This window comes from Ochotona princeps, chromosome 26 (genome assembly GCF_030435755.1).
Source record: "Ochotona princeps isolate mOchPri1 chromosome 26, mOchPri1.hap1, whole genome shotgun sequence".
NCBI lineage: Eukaryota > Metazoa > Chordata > Mammalia > Lagomorpha > Ochotonidae > Ochotona > Ochotona princeps.
Genome location: NC_080857.1, coordinates 22,714,860 through 22,737,503, shown reverse-complemented (window position 1 = coordinate 22,737,503; position 22,644 = coordinate 22,714,860). Strand labels below are relative to the sequence as shown.

The 22,644-nt window shown below is 55.7% G+C and overlaps 1 protein-coding gene across 3 annotated transcripts in view; it reads right to left on the bottom strand.

Annotated features, from left to right (window-relative positions):
• The window catches only part of ACTN1 (actinin alpha 1), an 88,947-nt gene extending 68,735 nt beyond the window's left edge, over positions 1–20,212 (bottom strand). For 2 of the 3 annotated variants that reach the window (XM_004584449.2, XM_004584450.2), the window contains exon 1: positions 19,711–20,209. In XM_004584449.2, the coding sequence (XP_004584506.1) occupies positions 19,711–19,815 (105 nt within the window). In that variant the 5' untranslated portion in view covers positions 19,816–20,209. Of the gene's footprint in view, positions 1–19,710 lie in introns of all 3 variants that reach the window. The other variant, XM_004584448.3, reaches the window with a different exon arrangement.
• Positions 20,213–22,644: the final 2,432 nt, after the last annotated feature.

Sequence of the window (22,644 nt, the reverse complement as noted above, 5' to 3'; positions counted from 1 at the left end):
CAGGGCAGCTAGTAAGTTTGGGCATAGGGTCTCCAGGTTCCTGCCTGGCCTAGGGGTGGGAGATCAGAGGCCAGGCTGACTCATCGGGTGCAGGTGGAGTGAGCTCATATAACAGGGCATCCTTAGAAATGGAAACCCACAGCCAAGATGGTTCCCATGGCAACCGGCCAGCACCTCCTCCACAGCTGCCTTCCAGAGAGCCCAGTCTCACTCCGCTGTCCTCCGCAGCCTCAACCTGCAGCACAGAGAAGAAGGCGGGGCCTGGGAAGACCAGGCAAGGCAACCGCATTGCATTCCCGTACACATCACTCATGCCCGACCCCAGCCCCCCTCCCACTCCTGCTTGGGGCAGGTGACTCTTAACCTGACTCCGAGCCGCATGCTTGCCCTCAGGCCAGCTCCACCCAGCCGTCTTCCAAGTCGCAGCTGGGCCTTTTTTCCACCGGCCAGATGCCTCCACACACTTATCCGACCTGAGAAGTGCGTCCTCTGTCAGTCTATGGCTCTCCCCACAGTGCAGGAGCCAGTCCACGTAACCACACGCTGAGCAGGTTCAAGGGCAAACCTGGTGCCTGTGCTGCCCACAGATGGCCACAGCTTGTCCTCGGCTGACACACCCAGGCCTCATCATCATCCCACACTCAGCTGCTCCACCACCCCTTTCACACTCACCCCCACACTTCCCTCTTGTCCCTGCCTCTGGTCACACTCACCTGGCTGGGTCCACCCTGTCCCCCCTACCCGTGTGCCTGATTCACCCTTACATATTCTAGGTGTGATTCTCAGCTCACATAATCACCTCTTCCAGGCAGACTCATCTGGTTCCTCCTGGTGGGTTGGACTCTTCCTCTGGGTTCCCTTGACTCTACTGACCCCAATATCTCTGCATATAATAGGACAGCCACGGGTGTCTCTCAGCCTGTTCCGAAGTGGAGATCATGTACCTGGACATGCAAGAGTTTAAATCAGTCCTCAGACACACAGCATGTTCAACTATGGTCCTTTAAGATTATAATGGAGGGACCCAGCGCAGTAGCCTAGTGGCTAAAGTCCTCGCCTTGAATGTGCCAGGAGCCCATATAGGCTCCAGTTCTAATTTTGGCGGCACTGCTTCCCACCCAGCTCCCTACTTGTGACCTGGGAAAGCAATCGAGGATGGCCCAAAGCCTTGGGACCCTGCACCCATGTGGGAGACCCAGAAGAAGCTCCTGGTTCCGGGCTTTGGATCGGCGCAGTTCCGACCATTGGTGGCCACTTAGGGAGTGAACCAGCAGACAGAAGATCATCTTCTCTGTCTTTCCTCCTCTATGTATATCTGACTTTTCAATAAAAAATAAATCTTAAATATATATATATATTACAATATATATATATTAATATATATAATCTTATATATATATATATATATAAGATTACAATGGAGCTTGGGTCGGTGCTGTGGTATGGTAGACTAAACCTCTACCAGCAGTGCCAGCACCCTTAGAGGTACCAGTTCATGTCCCAACTGCTTCACTTCCAAACCAACTGCTTGCCAATGCGAGGAAAGCAGCAGAGGGTGGCTCAAGTGTCCTTGGAGAGACCAGGAAAAAGTTCCTGTCTCCAACTTTGGAACGGCTCAGCTCTGGACACTGCAGTCATTTGAAAAGTGAACCAGCGGCTGGAAAATCTCTTTTCTCTTTCTTTGTAACTATGCCTTTCAAATAAAAATAAAATGAACCTTAAAAAAAAGGGCCCGGCACAATAGCATAATGATTAACGTCCTTACCTTGAACGCCCCAGGATCCTATATGGGTGCCAGTTCTAATCCTGGCAGCTCCATTTCCCATCCAGTTCCCTGCTTGTGGCCTGGGAAAGCATTCGAGGATGGCCCAGGGCATGGGGACCCTGCACCCATGTGGGAGACCCAGAAAGAAGTTTCTGGCTCCTGGCTCCGGATCAGCACAGCACCGGCCGTTGCAGCCACTTGGGGAGTGAGTCATGGGCCATGGGCACCCTGCTCTGGGGCAGTCATGCAAAGGCAGGCCCGGCACTCTGGGATCCCAGGAAGGCACAGATGCCCAGCAGAGGTGCATCCCAGTGTCAGGGATGTCCCAGGACAAGGGTGGCAAGTGGACAGACTCAAATTGAGCTTTGTGCTCCTGACATTGGTCTGCTATTGCAGTTGCAGGTATTTGCACAGGGAATCAGATGAAAGAGTCTCTCTCTCTACATCTCAAATAAATAAGTGTAATAAGCAACGATAAAAATTATATAACATAGTCTCTAAAAACCCACACATGGCCCTGAGCTGTTCCCACTTCTGCTCACAAAATAACAGAGATGGGCCCGGCGGCGTGGCCTAGCAGCTAAAGTCCTCGCCTTGAAAGCCCGGGGATCCCATATGGGCGCCGGTTCTAGTCCCGGCAGCTCCACTTCCCATCCAGCTCCCTGCTTGTGGCCTGGGAAAGCAGTGGAGGACGGCCCAATGCTTTGGGACCCTGCATCCGCGTGGGAGACCCGGAAGAGGTTCCTGGTTCCCGGCATCGGATCGGCGCGCTCCGGCCATTGCGGCTTACTTGGGGAGTGAATCATTGGACGGAAGATCTTCCTCTCTGTCTCTCCTCCTCTGTGTATATCTGACTTTGTAATAAAATGAATAAATCTTAAAAAAAAAAAATAACAGAGACTTCAGTCTCCACAGCCAGGACCAGAGACGGACCTGGTTCTTCAGGAGTGCACTGGAATGTACCAGTCAGGAGAGAGGCATGCGGGGCCTTGGCAGGGTGGCGAGGCGGCCCCAGCTCTACCAGGGGCTGGCAGCTGGTGCCTCTGACCAGCTGGGATGACCCAGCAGAGAGGAAGCGGCTGGGGCAGGGCTTAGGAGAGCAGGCTCCAGACAGGCAGCCCGGGGTCAGAGCCCAGCTCCCCACTAAAGCTGTGGGAGTTGGAGAAAATGAGTTACAGTGGGTCTCAGTTCCTCCTGTAAAGCGGGAATGAATGTCCAAGCAACTTCTCTCCATAGCACATTGTGCCTGTTCACTCATGCAAGGCACCCAAGGGATACAGCCCAGAGCTAGGTAGACAGGAGTGTGAGGTGTTAGCACTGGACCCACCACCACCACCGCTACCATTGCCAGGCTGCAGCAGACCCTCAGGATCCTTGCTCATGGCCTCCCTCAAATCTCCCATCCAAGTACTAACCAGGCCCGACCCTGCTTAGCTTCCGAGATCAGATGAGATCGGGCGTGTTCAGGGTGGTATAGCCGTAGACAACCTCCCTTTTAAACTCAGGAGGCCAGCGTTGTGGTGAAGTGGATTAAGCTACTGTATGCCACACCCACATTCCATGTGGCCACCAGTTCAAGTCTCAGCTGTTCCACTACAAATTCAGTTCCTGCTAATGCATCTGACAAAGCAGTGGAAGCCAGCCCAAGTGTTTGAGCCCCTGCTATCCATGGGAAAAACCTGGAAGAAGCTCCTGGCTCCTGGCTTCAGCCTGACTCACCCGCCCCAGCCACTGCCACCCTTTGGGGGATAAACCAGCAAAAGAGAGACTTCCCTCTCTCTCTCTCTCTCTCTCTTCTCTCAGTAAATAACCCTGCCATTCAAATAAATAAATAAACCTTATTTTTAAAAAATGTAAACTCTGCAGCCAATCCCTGGAGGACCCACCTGTCCATCACCACCTCCCCCTGCCAGGGCACAGCTATCTCCAAGTGTGGAATTCCCACGATAAGGACCACCCACATGGCAGCCAGAACCCCGGCAGCTCCATCTGCCTATGGAACAGACACCAGCCCACGTGCGCCCACCAGCCAGGGCTCTACAGTGTCAGCAGACAGGTTCTGTGGACCAAGAGAAGAGACTCCACCTTATCGAGTCCAGCCCTGAGGAATGAGCTCATGGACAAATCAGATCACCATTAGGGCCCTCAGCCCCTTGCTCTGAAGAGGGGAGGTCAGGTGACAGCATGGGTACCTTCTGGTGTGGGCTTTCTGATTAGATTTCTTTAAATGGCTGGCTAGAAGGTGTGGGCTTTCTGATTAGATTTCTTCAAACGGCTGGCTAGAAGGTGGGGAGAAGAGCTAAAGCTGGTCCCAGAAAGGAAACAAGTGAAAAACAAGGCTCCAGGTCCTGGGGCTGCAGGTCCTGCTCCCCAACTCCAGCACCAGGTCCTGGGGCTCCAGGTCCCACTCTGACTCCAGCACCAGGTCCTGGGGCTCCAGATCTGTACCCTGACTCCAGCCACAGTTTCTCGGTCTATAGATCATTCTGAATCAGCCAAGCCAACACGCGGCACCAGCTCAGGGACAACGTCCCGCTCCTCCTGAGCCCATGGCCCCTTTCCCCACCACGCCTGGAGAACCCGCAGAGCTAAAGCTCCCTTCACCAACCCGATAAGGCGCCATCCACTCTCCCTCCCCTGGCACCCCTGCTTCCCACTCAGGGCCACACCCTCAGGAGGCATTTCCAGAGGCAGAGCAGAGAGGCAGGGCCCCAGGAGTCACTCGGCTCTCCAGCTCGAGTTTGCCTGGGAGGGAAGCGCATTCACCTGACCCCACCCACGCCCTCCCTAGAGGGTGGCAGCAAATTCCTGAAGGCTGAGGACACAGAAGACTCCTAAAGATAAGGTCTGGCATTCCCAGAAGCCTGGCCTGGGAAGCCCAGGGGCCAGCCTCCAGCACGCCACCTCACCCAGACCCTAGAGGCGCTCTCCACGTGGTGCTGTCCCTGGGCTTGGAGGAGAGGCACAGGTGCACCTGGTCCAACCTCACCTGGTACCAGGACAAGAACTTGCATCTCTTGAAGCTATGGTCTATAATACAAGATAATTCTTCCTGCTCCATTAAGACGTGGGGCCCCAAGCAAGCTCTCTGCTCCCAGTGGCCCAAACAGGACAATTACGGCCAGACCCTTCCCTCACTCATCCTGGGGTTAGAGGCTGAAGACAGCAAGCTCCTGACACCCACCCCTGAAAGAGCTAGGCCTCAGCCCAGAGCTGGGGGAGTGAAGGAAAACCCAGGCCCAGGTTTGAGGTCCCCAAACCCACACAAGAGAAGCAGAAGCTAAGAGCTGGCTGAAGCAGGAGGCCCATGGCACGCGCAACAACCCCCACCTCCAAGGAAAGCGGCAGGGTGTAGAAAGGGAACCAGCCAGCTGCAGGGCCAGCACCTCGGGGAAGGAATGCGAGGCAGGCAGTGAGCCGGAGGAGGAAAACTTACAGCTGGCCTGCCGAGCAGAGCTGGGAGGCCCACACTGGCTGCCCATCGCCATGCTGCCTGCCACCAGACACCCAGGGTGGCGGGGAGGAGGGAGGCGCACTGTAGTGACCCCCAGGGCTCTGATCCTACCCCAATGAGAAGGCCACTTTCCTAACCCCCACCACCTGTGAATTCCAGAAGGAGCCACCCAGGCATCTTCTGTTCTGGGCCCAGGCATCCCCGTGCCCCCGCCCCCCCGCCCCCCGTCTTTGCAACATCCCTTGGCGGCTCGGGACCTCGCCAGTCAGCGCCTCAGCAGCTGTCAGATGTCTCCTGCTAGACTGCGGCTGTCCACACTGCCCCCCTTCCCGTCCACCCGCCCCTGCCACCATGCATCACCACCCCAGATAGTCAACAAGCACCTACTATGTGCAAGCTGGCCTGCCTGGCTTCCTGCTGTGCCAGGAGCCGGGATGAGCTGCTCAGGGGGCTATCCAAGGAGCCCCCTGTCAAGCACAGATCGGGGACATCCGTGAGGAGGCAAATAAATGCCTCCCAAATTCAGGGTTTTGCAACAGTGCCCAAAGGGAGCATCATGAGGGCTGCCAGCCAGCTGCCAACACAGCTATCCTGTCCAGCTTTCACCAGTCCATCATTCTGTCCAGGTATTCCCTGAGCAGCTAGAAGCCAGGGGACCAGCTCAGGAACAAAGGCCATGTGACTATGACCATCCTCCACTCCCCTACAAAAAAATCACTAGCTGCCCTCAGGGGCCCGGCTGAGAGGGGCCCACCCTCAGCCTCACCCCTGCAGCACAAACCTCTCCTGCAGTGCACCACCACACTGGCTTCCAAGTGCTGCAAGATGCTACTGCGAGGCAGAAGATATAAACCCACTTGGGAGCACTCCCAAACCCACAGTAGCTCTTTGTCCTTAGGTATCTGCTTCCACAACAAGTAATTAAAAAAAGAGAGAGAGAGAGAGCGGGTGTGGCAGGGAGCGACAGGCACTTGGCTAAGAAGCTGCTGACCACACCAGCATTCCACTCTCACAGGGCCAGGGTTGGAGTCCTGGCTGGGCTTCTAGCTCCAGCTTCCTGCTGGTGGACACTCCAGGAGGCAGCGGCTCAAGTGCCCAAGTGCCTGCCACCTGCAAGGAAGGCTCGGGATTCAGCTCTACTTCCTGGCTTCGGGCTCACCCCACCTATTGTGGACATCTGGGGAGTGAGCCAGTGAATCAAAGATCTCTCCTTTCATAAGATAATGAAAGCATAAATGCTACCCTAGGAAAAAAAAAGACAAAAGGAGGTGTGTCCCTAAGAACCTGGCACTCAGAACCTCAGGAAAAGAAGGCCAGAGGGCAGATACCCATAGGCGACAGGAACCAGCTGCCAAGAAAACAAGAACAGCGACTGACATCTCCTGCCTCCCTCATCAAAGGGCAGCAAGTCTTTGAACTTCAACAGGGCAGGGCACAGGGCAGCAGGTGCAACCTAAGAAAGCCGCCACAGAGACAGGAAGCTGGTTCTCATTGCCTATGCCACCTGCAAGGAGCTGTGTCCTCCCAAGGGGGCATGGGCAGGTTCCCCAGGCCTCAGCAGCGTCTCAGTGTGAGATCTGGAATGGAGACCTCCTGCCAAGTCCACATGGAGAGTGCCAGGGGTCAGGAGAGCGTAAGGAGAGAGGGGGAAGGACTAGCTGTGCCATTGTTTAATCAGGTTCTGAACTGGACACAGCCTGCTACAGAGGCAGGAGCAGGTCTCAGTACCCGCTGAGGAGAAAGAACACCAAATCCCAGACCTCCAGCAAGGGAAGGGGATGGGACTGGGAAGAACGCACAGCCCTCAACTCTCCCTTGGAATAAAAAATGGGGAAGGCAGCGCAGTTTTCGTGAACCAGGTTAAAAAAAAAAAAAACAAACTCACAGGTCCCTCATCCCCTAAGTCACAGGTGGATGCAATGGGGCTCCAGAGGGGCCTGAGGCTTGGTCCCCAGCTGGCAAGGTGGGCCTGACTTGACCAGGTCCTCCTATCCAGTAGCTACCGGGAAAAGGTGGGGGGTGGCCAGGAGCAGCTCCCTCAGGTGGGTACATGTGGGTACCATCATGGCATCACTTGCCCACACTAAGCACCCAAAGGTGAGCTGGGAGGAGGGTGCCACAAAGATATGCCAAAATGAGGCCACAACGTGGCATTCCTTAATATATATTTTTTAAACGAACAAAGGTACAGTGGGCCTTTAAGAAAGAAAGGGAGGAAGGAGCAGAAAATGACAGATCTGTCCTTTGGGTCTCAATTGGGAAAAATATCTGAGTTTCTACAGAGAGGCCTCAGGACGTGGTGTGGGCAACAACACCTCCAAACCTTCCGGGCCACGGGCGTCCTGGAGGAAGGCGCAGGAAACGTGGGGTCTGGCTGCGTGCCTCCCAGCCTGCAGGAAAACACACTTCTCAAGCCGCCTGCCGCCTCTAGGGCCCAACTCCCAGGGCCGAGTCTGGAAAAGCATTTTGGGTTCCTGGAAAGAAAGGCCCTTCCGAATATCGGGAACTGAGCTGGCAAGGGCCAGTGTGTGTATTATCTGGAGGATGTCTGAGGCGCTTGAATGGCAGCTACTCCTCTGCCAAGGTCAAGGCGGAGGCCAGCAACAACAGAGGGGCTTCCCGGAGCTACACACACACACACACACACACACACACACTCACACGCGCGTGCGTGCATGCCTACACGTGTGCAAACACCCACGCACGGATCCCACCAGGCACACCCACGTGGGCTCTGACCAAGATAGCACAGGCAGGTAGGATTTTGGTAGGGGCCAAGCCTCACCCCAGGGGTGGCAGGAATCCTACCCCTGGTGTTTTGCACTTGACTAAGGAGAGAAAATGCTGCCGGCTCCCCTGCCCCCAAATCACGTGGCCAGCCTGTAAGGGGCCGTGAGGAAAAAAGCCCCCCTCCCCACCCACCGTGTGTCTTGGTGCCTCTCTCTGCCATGTGAAGATCACCCACCTTGGGGCTCCCCACCCCTCCTTATGTCACCGCACCTACAGACAATTTGAAAATAGAGCCAGGCAGGGGCTTGGCGGCGTGGCCTAGTGGCTAAGGCCCTCGCCTTGATCCCATGTGGCCGCTGGTTCTAATCCCGGCAGCTCCACTTCCTCTCTCTCCTCCTTTCAGTGTATCTGACTTGGTAATAAAAATGAAATAAATCTTTAAAAAAAAAAAAAAAGAAAGAAAGAAAATAGAGCCAGGCAGCCCTGCGTCTCGCTCCCATCAGTTATAATCAGCTTTGCCGAGGGTGTTTGGAAAATAAATCTACAGGCCCATAAAAATGCTTCGCTGCAAGCCCCAGCCTGGCCGCAAATCACAGTCCTGTGACCATCCTCCAGGTAGCCCCACAGCTTCAACCACCAAGGAACAGAAAAAACAAGGGGACAGAGGGGACAGACCCTGGCCCCGCCCCTCCTTCCCCCTCTGCTTTTCTTCCTGAGCTGAACCATTTAGATCCCCACCCTGCTAAGGGTCAAATTTGGGGGTAGGATGAGAAAACAGCACTGCCAGGTGCAGTTCCTGGGCCTGGCTCAAAAACTCCCAGCCCTGCATCCAGGCAGACCCTCGGCAACTCTCCTAACAGTTTAAAGAACTCTGTGTGTTTCACCTGCACAGGCTGTTAAAAATCCAAATAGACCATGGGTTCAAAATCGGCTTGGTTCCCCTGGTGACCGCAAAGGAAGACTCCTAGCGGAAAGAGAGTGGGGAAACTAAAGGATCCCACACACAGTAGAAAGGGGTGAGAACAGAGGGTAAAAATTTGCAACAGGGCCAGCCAGCTCCCAAAAGCTGAGATCAGCTCCCAGAGATGCCAGCAGGGATGCGGAGCCCTCCAGGTTCAGGGATCCTGAGTCTGCTCCTGACAGTAACCCCCTGTGCTGAACAGCGGGGAGAAACCAGCTAGTATCTCCCTCCAGCACGGCCACTTTATCCCCTCAGGAGGACCAAGGCCCGTCAGCTCAGCCTCCAAGCCCTGCACAGCACCGGACCCCAACCCAGGACCCTCCCATCCCGCGCACCACAGAGTCTCAGTTACAAAGAGCATTCCTGAGTCTGACTTTCCCCCTCTAGAAAACGGGGCTTGGGCCGCACAGGCTCATGCATCACGACGCACGGGCGGAAGACCGCGTGTGCCCGTATAAAGGTTAAAAATCATGAATCACGTCACGAGCACTTGATTACACACCATCTTGGGTTCTTAACTTGTCTATTTATAATTCTTGTCTCCCAAATTAAACATCAACTCCTTCACAGCCAGGGTGTGTATGGACGCAGGTACTTCAAAAACCTCACCGATCACTTGACTTGAGGGCAATTTTTTTTTTAAGTTACTTATGTCAAAGGCAGAGAAACACAAAAAACACACAAGCTTCCTATCGCTGGTCCACTATCCAAGGCCCATGACATCCAGGAATTCAACTGAGGTCTCCCAGGGACCCAGGGCTCCCATTAACAGGAAGCAGAGCCAGGATTCAAACCCACGCACTCCCTGGATGACATGCACCTGTCCTAAGCATCTCCTTATCCCCCAGGCCAAATGACTACCCTAGGGAACAACCTCCCCCCAAAAACCTCTGAAATATATGTTTAATTTTTTCATACTATATTCTCTATTAGCTTTTGGGAGGTCCCTGGTTCTTCCAGCTAACAGCAAGGTTCTGGAGCCAGTGCTGTGGCACACTGAGTTAAGCCACCAGTGCTATTTCCAGTCCCAGCTGCTCCACTTCCCATCCAGCTCCCTGCTAGGGTACCTGGGAAAGCAGTAGAAGATGACCCAGGTACTTGGGCCCTTGCAGGCACATGAGAGACCCGGATGGAGTTTCTGGCTCCTGGCGATGACCTGCCACAGTACTGACTGTTGCAGCCATTTGGGAAGTGAAATCAGTAGATGAAGACCTCTCTCTCTTGCCCCCCGCTTCTCCCTGTAACTCTCCCTTTCTTTTTTTTTTTTTTTAAAGATTTACTCATTTTATTACAGCCAGATATACACAGAGGAGAAGAGACAGAGAGGAAGATCTTCCATCCAACGATTCACTCCCCAAGTGAGCCGCAACGGGCCGATGCGCGCCGATCCGAAGCAGGGAACCAGGAACCTCTTCCGGGTCTCCCACGCGTGTGCAGTGTCCCAATGCCTTGGGCCGTCCTCAACTGCTTTCCCAGGCCACAAGCAAGGAGCTGGATGGGAAGTGGAGCTGCCGGGACTAGAACCGGCGCCCATATGGGATCCCGGGGCTTTCAAGGCGAGGACTTTAGCCGCTAGGCCACGCCGCCGGGCCCAACTCTCCCTTTCAAACAAATTTCAAGCAAATAAATAGATCTTAGACACACACATGCACAGCAGGGTTCTGAAGTCAAACTGCCTGGGTTCATGTATAACCTTGCTTATCAACTGGTCAGTCCTGGGGAAGTTACTTAGCTGCTCTGAGATTCAATTCCCATCTGGAATTAAGGCATTTAACAGTACCTTCCCCAATGGCTTGTGTGATAGAATGAGGTAAACCAAGCCCTTTGACCTTCCATCAGAACGAAGGTTGAGTCTTTATGTTTGTTTGGAGAATCAGGACATTGTGGATAAATCCTGGCTAGTCCCTGGGTGGATATAAAACAGCTAACCCTCCTGCCCAATCTCCTCTTCTCTGACATCAACTCTCCCTTCCCAGGCAGCAGCCAGCGCTTACATTCATATCCCAGGGTCCTGCATCTACGAATGCCTTGAACCAAGTGGAACAGCTCCCTTCAGGGGTCAAAGGTGCCAGCCCTTCCTGGTGCACACCCAGGAGCAGCTCAGGCTCCCAGGCCAGGTTTCACCTGCAGTGTGAGCATCCCACAGGCCTTACCAGGCTGCCGTGAATGTCAAGTGAGGTCACGGGCAGAACACACCTAACATGCAGCTCACGTGCAAGGCTTTCTCCACTTCTCCCCTCCCACCACCCCTGCGATCCTGTAGGGCACAGGCCTAGAAAAGAGCCGCTCCCTCTCCACAGAGAATGGGTGCCATGCCGGTTCTAATCCCAGAAGCTCCACTTCCCATCCAGCTCCCTGCTTGTGGCCTGGGAAAGCATTGAAGGACGGCCCAATGCTTTGGGACCCTGCACCCACGTGGGAGACCCAGAAGAGGTTCCAGGTTCCCGGCTTCGGATCGGCGCAGCACCAGCCGTTGCGCTCACTTGGGGAGTGCATCATCAGACGGAAGATCTTCCTCTCTGTCTCTCTTCCTCTCTGCATATCTGCCTTTGTAATAAAAATAAATAAATCTTAAAAAAAAAAAAAAAAGAATGGGTGCCATTCCCAGAAGTAGCCGGCTGTAGCCAAGGACCCAGCAAGGCAGTTTCCAGGGGAACAGCATCCTCTGCATCTCCATCTCGGTTGCCTCGGGGGTGGGCTAAGTCACCTTTCCCCCACCGTTCCACGATTGCTAGGCAACCTGTGAGGGTGGTGCAGCTTCCTCGTGGGCGGGGGACCCTGCCCACGCCTGGGGCCCTGAGGGAGCCGCCTTGCTCCTCTTGCTGGCTCGCTCAGTCACCCTCTTCCCTGAGCCCTGGCACTGACGGAAGGGGAGAAGCAATGCAGGCCACCAGCATTTGTAGAGGCAGCTGAGATGCTCCTCGAGGGCTAGGGTTGGAAAAGTAAGAAAGGCCACCCCCACTTCCCTCCTCTCCTCCCCGCCCCAACCCTAGGTTGCTCCAACATCTAGCAATCCAGGCCAAGGGCGACATCAGACATTATGGCTTTCAAAAAAGCCACCTTTCTTCTAGGCTCTGTCATTCCCCAGGAACCTTGTGCATGAGCAGGATAGATAAGCCAGACATGCATGTGCAAGAGCGTGCGCGCACACACACACACACACACACACACACACACAAAACATGACACCATCAGGAGCCAGCCAGTGGTTGACAACCACTCTGGGAGATGGGGCGACAGGCAACTGCCATCTCCTTCTTCATATTACCTAGTATTTTTCTCAGGATTGCACAGTAATACTTATAAATGCCACAGTTACAAAGCATACAAGCCAGTGGTTTGGAATACACTCACAGAATTGTGCAACCAACACCACTACCTAATTCCAGAAGCCTTCCATCACCAAGGTTTTGTTTGCAGACGTTTGCTTGGGTTAAATGTTCCTATCCAACCCAGCACTGCTTTCATAAGCAACAAAGTGGTGAGCAGCACAAGTGCCGGAGCCAGGCAGCTCAGCTTTGGATTCCGGCGTGCAGGCCACATGTCCCCGGAAGTCCTCTACAGCCACTCTGAACCTGTTTTCCCATCTGTAATAATAGGCCAGCAGTGGTATCCACCTCATGGGGTTAGCTGTATCGGTGCCCAGGAAGTCCTTAGGACAGACAGCTGCTGGTAGGTGGTACACAGTCAGAAAGGGGGAGCCACTCTAAGCATTCTGAGAAATCTTTCTTAACTTTCGTAAAAGTTCTGCCGCGTTCCCAGCTCCGGTCTGTGCCGATGACCCTGCCCCGTGCACTGGGACAGCCACAGTGTCTGGAAGGGAGCTGAATCCATCCATACTGCTACAACCAATGGCACCACTTTGGGGTGCTTGAAGACAGAAGGGTAGCAATATTGCCATACGTGGCCCTGCAGCATCCAAAGACAAGACACACAGCGAACTCTGCCAATCCAAATCCAAGAAGGACCCAGCCCCCTCACCTGCTGGGACACCAGTCGGGGAACAGGTGGGAAGTCATGCTATGCATCATGAGAAGGCAGCTTCTCGGCTGGCTGTGCCCCTAGCAGGCTTAGTCTCCTGCCCTCAGAACCTCCAAGGCTCTACCAGACCATGGCTTTGGACCGGCACTGTCCAAACCACCACCCACTGCTGAACTCCCTGTTTCTGCATTCTGGGTGGGCAACCAGCCCAGCCCAGCTCAGTGGCCGCTCCTGCCAAGATACGGCCTGCCCACCACTCTCAAGGAAGTGTTTCAAGCTGGGCTACTGTAAAAGGCGTCCCTCAGCTTTACCAAGTCATGGGTTACATGCTGGGGACATCTCAGGTAGAACTAGCTAACTTGTGGGAATGATCCCAAGATCATCTCTCAACCTGCAAGCTACACAGCCAGCCCAGCCAGGCCATGCCATGCTCTCAGAAAGGAGAGGGAGGCCAAGCGAACTGGAGGCTGGGCCTCACCGCAGCTCGGCTGGGCTCTGCTTTGCTCTGGCCTCCTCGGGCACCTCCCCATCCCCTTCCCTGTCCTACTGTCTTTGACATACACACACCTTCGGCCAGGAAGAAGTGAGTATCCCAGCAGAAGTGGCTTCAAGTCCTGCACATCCTCTGAGACACAGCTCTCCACCTTCTCTATCATAGGACTTGGCTCCTGCCTTCTGTTGTGGCCACACCCTGTGGCCAGCCCTGACATAGCCTGGGGTGACCCTGTGTCTGCCCTTTCTACCTGCATTGTTGTCCGTGACCACACACAGAGCCCCTACGCTTAAGTGAGCCGCAAGCAACACCCACTGGCTCCACCAAGGAAAATCTTACCCAGTGAAGGAGCTGGGCCCTTTTCTAGAGATGTTCAGTGGCACTTCCATGACTGGTTCTCCTCTGTGACTCGAGCTGCCTGCCCTGGCTCCAAATCCACAACAGGCACGCACCACTAGGTTCTGTATGACAAGTCCTCAAGCCAGAGTCATGGCTTGCAGCTACTGGCTGAGAACCCAGCCGCAAGCCTGCCTTGAGAAGATGGGCAAGGAAACCACATAGCTGGCAGTATCCTTCCACCAAGGCAGCCATGCACAAACAGGGTCTCCTATTCCTCTTGGAAAACACCAGCCATGTATCCTGCAGGAACCTGCCAGTCTCCTACTGCTACAAACCCATTGCCAGCCTAGCCCAAGCTCCCAGCATGCCTCAGAACTGACATCGCTGGGACTCACTGCACTCCCAGCCTCCAAAGGCAGTCCAGGTGACAGTCACCCACCTGCCTCTGGGACCCCGCAGTCCAGCCCTGCTCCAGCTCTCTCCCCCACAGGTTGTAGTAATCACTTCACTAGTCGGTGAGGCATCCATTCTCAGCTCACCCATGTGGAGCAAGCAGGCTTTGGAGAGGAAGGAAATGTATAGTGTCCTGGGGTACAGCAAGGCTAGCTGAGCTGCTGGGAGGAGTGGGCAGGGCCCAACATGCCCTGAGCTGTTAAATGACGGGGTCTGAAGACACTGCCGGGCTAAATAGCTTTCTGAGCACATTCATACTGGGCAGTCATTTTCCCAGCACAATACCCAACTGACATCATTTGTAGGCATGTTAGCACACACCCCTTCATCTTGGATACCCAGGAAATGGGAAGAAGGGGAGGCAGGAGAAGCAATGACATTCCCTAGGTGGAAGAACTTAGAAATCAGAGATTAAGTAGCTTAGAATGAACCAGGGTTAAGTTTGGGGCCAGAAAGACAACACAATTCCCATGCACCCTAGGTAATCTTGGCTCCTCCGAAGATGGGTTCATACGCTGGAGCTTGTCTCCAAGCCTGGAGTTGGGGTTACAGGTGTGTGGACTTTCTCCAAGTACTGAACACGTATTGAGCACTCACTACATAAGAGGTGCTATTCGCAGTGCCCTACCAACATTGCTTCATTAAAACCTCAGGCAGGAACTACCAGGACCTCCACTTTCCCTCTGGTATCACCAGTCAGCAAGGGTAAGAGGTTTGTTCAAGGTCACACAGCTGGTCAGTGCAGGGACTAAGCTTCAGACCCCAGTGTGCCCAGAGCATGTCCTGGTGGGAGTCAGGGTACAGGCTCAGGAGGGTGCAGTTGAGCATTTCATTCCCACCCTCACCCACCCTCACCCTGGGGCTGGGAGCCATGCATGAGGCCATTTAGCTGATGTTTCAGTCCTATTGCTTCACCAGGCCATCCATAACACACTTGTACCTGTGCTTGGCACCGGGCATTCAGCAGAGAATGGGACAGACTGGGCCTCCGCCCCAGGGACACCGGCCTGGGATGAAGCAGGCAGCGGTACAGTAAGGGGTCTGAGCGCGGAGACAAGAGCCTGTTCCTCCGGCTGAATCCCCGCCAGGCCTGGCCCAGGCTCTGCATACCCACCCCCTTCAGTGCTGTCTTCCAGCTTTGTTTTTGTTTCCTTGCAAATTCAGATTTACAGAGAGAAGGAGGGCAGAGAAAGATCTTCCATCCACTGGCTCACTCCCCAAATGGCGGCAATGACCAGAGCTGAGCCAATCCAAAGCCAGAAACCCTGAGACTCTTCCAGGTCTCCCAGGTGGGTGCAGGATCCCAAGGATTTAGGCCATCCTCGACTGCTTTCCCAGGCCACAAGCAGGACGCTAAAAGATAAGTGGAGCAGCCGGGATACTAACCGGTACTCATATGGGATCCCAGTGCATGCAAGGTGAGGACTTTAGCCACTAGGCTAACATGCCAGCCCCAAGATGGCTTCTATTTGTCTGCCAGAATCCAGTGTGAATGCACATGGCGATCCGTCTTCCTGTGACCTGGCGTGACATGAGTGCCGGATCTGTGCCTTCTTCACAGCCACCCCTATGCATCTGCCAAAGCTGTCTCTCTGTTTCAACATTCATTCACTCAACAAATATTGGATGAAGTCTCTCCGTGCAAAAAGCCCCAGGGCTGGCACCTGTGAGAATACACATTCAAGCAGAGAATCTAGGACCAAAAAGGAAGCAGGGTCCGAGATGTACCAGCAGACTCTGACTCTTCCTCTGTCCTCTCAAACTTCCCTGCAGGCTGGGTCTCAGCTCCTTAGGAATAAGGAATCAGGGCTTAGAGGAAACTGCCCAAGGCCACAGCCTGAAGATCAATGTCACACAACTCCTAGACCCAGTCCATGCTCTCTCCAGACAGCCTGACACCTGCGCACACAAACACGTCAGAACCTGGGGGAGATCCGGGGGCGGGGGTGGCACCAGAAGCCACAGAGCCAGCCCCAAAGAACAGTCACTGACTCTGCCAGTGGTGCCTTCAGGAGCTCAGCCTGGAAGATCAGCAGGAGGGCACAAACTGGTAAAAAAAAAAAAAAAAAAAAAAAAAGCCAGGAAAGCTCCTCTACAGCTCAGGCCCTACCTACCCCTAGTACAACCGCATCTCATGTGCTTGGATGCACTGAGACCAGCTCGGGGACTCTGCACTGAGACTCTTCGGAGACAGGCCACAGCTAACCTGCTGGAACTTCCTGATTCACGTATGCCTCTTGCCTGCTCAGGTATCTGCCTGCATCTGTACTGACTGGGCCCTACTTTCACCAACGAAGCATTTCCTACGGTGGGGTTGCTTCAGATCCCGTAAGAGCCCCAGGGGCCAACGAAGCAGGAATGCATCCTTTTACACACAGGAAACACAATGGAAGCGCCACAAGAATGCAGGCCTGGCTTATCTTGCCCAATGCCCTAAACTCAACTCCCGGAACCAGGCCTGGCACAGAACAGGAGCTTACCAAGTACAAGAGCACTTCATAGAGTTGGGGGGGGAGGATCAAAATTAACAGCTGAGAGTTTTCAAAAGAAACCCATGCATACTTTTTTCCCTCACTATCCATGGCCCAAGCATTTTTAGAAACTCCTTTTGTTTTTGGAACAATCTAATACAAGCTCAGGGGAGGATGATGAGTTGCCCAAAATCCTACAAATGCCCAAGGATATGCCAGGGTAAAAACGGGCTCTGGGAGCAGGGTTAAAACTCGGGCTGGGAAGCTTGCATCCCACGCCAGGGTGCCTAGGCTGGAGCTGCTCCACTCCCAATTGTACGTCCTGCTCATGGGAGCTCTGGGAGGCAATAATGATGTCTCAGGTCATTGGGCACTCATCAAGCCAACTGAGTCCCTGGCTCCCAGGTGTTGCAGGCAAGTAAGAAGCAAACCATTGGATGGTAGCTCCTCTCTCACTCATCTCTCTCCTCTCTCTCTGCTCTTATATAAACTCTTTATAATATTTTCTTATATAATTATTTTTTTAAAGCTCCTTGGCTTCTTACCCAGTGTTCTTCTGTGTCTTCCCCCACCTCCCCCTCATTCCCGACAGTCCTGGTCCCCACTCAACCCCATCCTCCCCCAGTCAGCAGGGAGGCAGTGGAAATCCACAAGTTTCCTTAAGTAGCATAACCCTCAGCCCCCTTCCCTATGTATCACCACCCCCCTCATGAGTACCAAGCAAGGCAGAAAAGCCACAGACAGGGACACTGCAATCCACATGGAGAACCGATGGCAGGGAAAAAAACGCAGACACAGGGCTCCTTCTGTAGACCCCGCCTCCACCAACCCCATGGAGCAGGTGTCCTGGAGAGCCTCTGGCTCCGGACATGGGATGCCAAGCTCAGACTTTTCTGCCTCCCTCACCAAATAGGGCCCAGGGAGGGCAAGCCGCCTGGCCTGAACAGGTCCCATGGCACAGCAGCAGGGCATGCAGGCGGGCGACTTCCCCTCAGCGTTCCCAGCTCAAAGGAGCTGTGGGCACCATCCCCCACCAGCCAGTGCCGGCCCAGCTGAGTTCACTCTCCAAAGGCAGAAGTTCCTAAGTGGCCTGTTCCTTACAGGGCTGCACCACTCAGTTCAAGTTTTGCCAGTCTGCAGTTTTTCTCCCCCACCACATGTGAGACAATCATTCATTCATTCCATGGTCCTGCACTCTACACGCACATCTAAGACACTCAGTGACTGTCCCCAGGGAAGCAGTATACAGTGCTGGTCAGGGCCTGGCCAGGAGACAGGGCTCTCCTGGGGCACCTCCGGGCACAGGCAGGCCCCTCCAGAGCTCAGACGAAGGTCCTAAGGCTTACACCATGCTTACGCTCTTCACTTTTCCCAGACAATTTTAGATCATCCTCAAAAAGCTTCCCCCTGAGTTTCATTTATTTATTCATTTATTTAGTGTCTTGGTTTGTCCTCTATAGCAATTTCTAAATCACCCAACTGCTGTCAGCTTAACTCCACCAACTGGGGGGGTGTCCCAGGAAATCAGTGCGGTAAGCCTAGACTCATCCCCCAGACCCCAATTCTTCCTGAGAGGCCATAGGAACAGAGGGAGGGTTTGTTGAAGCCAGCACAAGGTTTGGAAGGAGTCAGTTCAAAGCCAGGGAGAACCTCCCGGTGTCACTGCAGATCCAGCAGAAGCCAGCACTGTCCCAGGTCCCCTCATGTGGAGAAGCGCATGGTGGGTGTGTTTTAAATTACCTCTGCTAGTCTGAGTAAAAGGGCGCCGATTCAGGGTTTAGGATTCCTGAGTGAGCTAATACAGGATGCCTTCGTCTGAGGAAAAAAAAAACTTCAGTCGGCTCTCTAAACTCCCCCCCCCCTTTTAAGTTTAAAAAAGGGAATGAATGTTACCATTTTTGGACATGAGCGTTCTCCCACAAGCCCAGCCCTAACCGCGCTATCCAGAGGGACGCGCCATCCTGCCCCCCCCATTCCCGGGTCAGAGGCAGCGGGGAGTGGGGGACGATGTAAAACGGGGAGGGGCCGGATGGGAGCGGGCAGCGGGCAGTAGGGGGGTGTGAGGGGTAGTGTGAGGGGTACGTGGCCGCCTGAGGCAAGGGCTCCCGGCGCAGGCAGGAAGCGGCACCAGGGTCGGGGTGCCCTCTCCGCTCCCCCCTCTACCCCGCAACAAGAGTGGTTTCCGACCTCTTCCTGCTACTGGCCACTGAGGCCAGGGTCCCCTTGCCAACCCCGAACCCAAGACCAGGGAGGAGCGCGCAGTCGCACGCGGGGATCCACACAGAAGGGTCCCAAATAATCGCGCGGACAGTCCCCAGCCCTGCAGTCCCTCCGTTACCCGTACTCAGCTCTACTCGGGATTAGAGAGGGGTCCTGGGGAGCAGGACGCAGACGTACGCCATGTGAGGCTTGCAGCCACCAGTCGCCGGGGTGAAGCAACAACCCAACCGTTGGCGGTCCCGACCCCGCCCCCACACGACCCACAGACAAGCCCGCGGCCGTCCCCAAGGTTTTCTCTGCCACAACCACACTCCAACCGGTCCACCTCCAGGAGGATCCCGCAGCGACCCCCAGCCCCCTCCGGCCTAGCAGGCAGGAAACACGGTTCCTCAGGTACAGAACCCACCGCTCCCCAGGAAACGCGCAGCCACCGCACGCCATATGGAGAGGCGGCTAGAGGGGCGGGGAAGAGAAAGGAAAATCGATCCTGAGCAAGCAGTCTCCGAGCCGGGGTCTCGGTCCCGGGGACTCCGGAGCGGCGCCCCCGCGCCCTGCCCACGCGGGGGTGGCGGCGGCGGGGTGGCCTGGATCGCCCACCGCACGGCGATCTGCCCGCCGGCGACGCCACCTCTCCGTGCTGGAGCTCAGCGTTCGCGGGGTCCAGGGCAGGGACGCTCCTCCTTCCGCCCGGTGCCTGTAACCCAACACCCGGCCGCGCCGCCCCCGCCCGTGCGCGCCCGGAACCCGCTCCGAGCCGGGAGCTGGGAGCCGAGAGCGGTGGGCGCAGCGCGGCGCGGCGCGGCGCGGCGAGGCCGGGGGCTGCGGGTGGGGGCGACCGCTAACCTTTCTCTGCTGCTTCTCCCAGGCCGGGTCCAACAGCAGGTCCCGGTCCCAGTCTTCCTCCGGCTGCATGTAGTCGTTGTTTTGCTGAGAATCATAGTGGTCCATGATGATGGTGCACGCGTACTAGGGGCTGGAGTTCTTCCCGGGGAGACCCAGGTGGCGGCGGCGGCTGCCCTGGCGTGGGGATGGAGTGGAACCGGGTTCTGGGCTGGGCAGACGGGGCCGGGCTGGCTCCCCTGCGCCCCGATCCGCCGCGGCGTTGCTTGCGGAGGCTGCTGCTGGAGGCGACGGCGGCAGCTGGAGCGCTGGAAGCCCGCGGAGCTGCCTGCCTGCCTGCCTGGGCGCGGGTGCTCCGACCTAATCCCCACGCACACTGAACGAGGCCGACACACTCGCGCTGCGGGAGCAGAGGCGGGCGGGGGCGGGGGTAGGGGCAGAGCCCTCCCGAGGTTCTTCATTGGCCAGGCCGACTTGCCCAAACTTCCCCCCATCGCCTCTCATTGGGAATTCCTGGCATCCGTCAGCCGGGCCGCGGCGCATATAGGTGGACCTGGGCGGCCCCCTCCCGGAGTGCACGCCCCCGCCCACTCCCCGGTTCCCACTCCCCGGCGGCTCATGTGACACCGGCTTAAGCAGAACACGACCGAAGCCGGGGGACACCTCTCTGAGCTCGGGGACCAAGCGGCCGCGTGCGCTTGGGGGTTCCCTCTTCCCCTCCGCCCCGGAGCCGCAGGGAGGCTACTCCAGTTCCCTGCCGGCGGGGAGGCGGCCGACGGGGGCTAGCCGGTGTCCGTGCGCTCCCACGCTCGCTGCAACCCCTAGCCCGGGCGAAGCGGCAGGCCGGAGGCGCGAGGGAACCCCCAAAGCATTTCACTTTCTCTTTCCCGGGGCACCTAGGTCCCCGGCAGGTTCGGGGGGCGGGGATGGGCCGTTAGGGAAAGGAATTTGCTGGGAATTTCCTGATCCGCCCCCCAGCCCCGCCCTGGCTGATCCTTTGCCCTGCAGGGCCAGGTTTCTTGCCCGCCCGCGGCTCACACAGAAGCTGCGTTCCCGCCTCGCCTCTGCGCTCCTCTCGGACCCGCTCGGGGACTCGGAAGACCGCTGCGCCGGGCCACTAACCAGGTGGCCGCTTCCTGGAATCCCCCCGGGCACGCCCCGGAGGCCGGCGCGGCGGAGGCGACCTCCGGTGTGGCCCAGGGTCCTGCCTGCCCCTTCTGCAGACCCTGTCACCGTCTTGGGACAGCCCCTCTGTGATCTCCCCACTAACAACAGATGGAGAGACTGAGACTGCAAAATCTAAGCTCCAAAAGAGACTGGTTGAGCCGGCTGAGGACTCCACGAGCTGGTCCTGTAACCTAACGCCTGCCCGACAAAGCCTCATTGTTAGCAGAGGAAGAAAGAGGTCAAAGATGGACCTAACACCTCTCTAACTTCTGCTTCCTACCTTCCTGAACTTCCCCCTTTGGACTCTAAGCGGAAGGGCTAACCGCGCTGGGCCAGCAGTACAGACCCCGGAAAGAAGCAAGCATCGCATCTGCAGAGGAGCAAGTCGGTCTGCGTGATGGGTTTTCCGTACAGGGTGATGGACAGCCCACGTGCTAGTCCTAGCCCGCAGGGGTCCTGAATTTGCACAGTCGGCCCTCTGTATCCTGGGGAGGGCTTGGTTCCAGGCCCCCGGGGGGGGTGTGAAACTAGTGGGATGTTCAAGGCTCTTATTAAAATGATACAGTATTTGTATCTAACTACAAAGACCTGTGTGCTTGAAATCACCTTTAGATCACATAGAATACTGAATGCAATGTAAATGGTTGTGATACTGTATCATTTGGGGCATGATGGCAAGGAAGAAGAGGATGTGTTCCTCATCTTTCCCCCCAATATTTTCCATCCACCACGTGGACCAACTGTATTTATAGGCTGAACGGTGAGTCCGCAGCAACAATAAATATCGAAGGAAACCCCACTGGTATGTCAATCCTCAAGTGAGTGGAGGAATTGAGGAGAGAGGCCCACCAACAGGAAGGTCCCTGAATGAGGAAAATGGAAAGGCTACCGATAGAAAAGGGGACGGAGGAATACCTCCCATGCTGCTGTAAGCAGACACAAGGTGGTGGTTTCACTGGCCGCATCATTGGGCAACCGCACACTTGTTGGTACAAGTGTCACCTGTCAGCTCTCTGCCTGCCACAAGGCCTTGGCAGAGGAAGTTCATCGTCTCGGCCAGACTCAGCAGATTCATGGACTCTCTGTGATAGATTTCTAAACTGTGGCTCTAAACCCCACCTAAAGGGGAATAATGCACTCTCTCCAATCAGTGCCTCAGTAAACATTTGCTAAGCACCTTCTGTGTGCCGGGGAAAGTGTTAGCTGTTATGTATAGAGACGCCACAAAGCTATAATCCTTGTCCCCACACAGCCCCGGAGAGATAAACCCAAAAACAGAATCATAGTGCCCAGGAGTGCAAGGAGACAGATGCTGGGGAACACAGACTTGGCAAAGGTGCTGTAGGAACCAGAAGAGGAGCCACAGGCTGCGTGGGAAGGGCAGCTCCAGGTTTTACATTTTGGAGGTGAAATCTGAATAAGCCTTAAGGAGGGAGAAAGCTGCCAAATAAGGAGGGTGGGAGGTTGGCCCAGGCAGCAGGAATAGCGTGAGCTAGCACACAAGAAACTGTGTGGCGCACAGTGAAATGCCTAGCGTCCTCGATGTGGCTACAATGGAAAACACAAGGTCCCAGGAGTGCATGGGGCCGAGAGGCCGGCAGCAAGCAGACCATGGAAGCCTCATGGGCAGTCAGCCAGCAGATCTGAAGGGGACAAGGAAGGCTGGAAGCTCTCATACCGAGGGCAAAGCTGTGGCCATCCGCGGATAGCAGCGGGAAGAACGGCTGGACAAGAGACACTTGGCAAGTAAACCTGGCCGAGCCCGGGGGT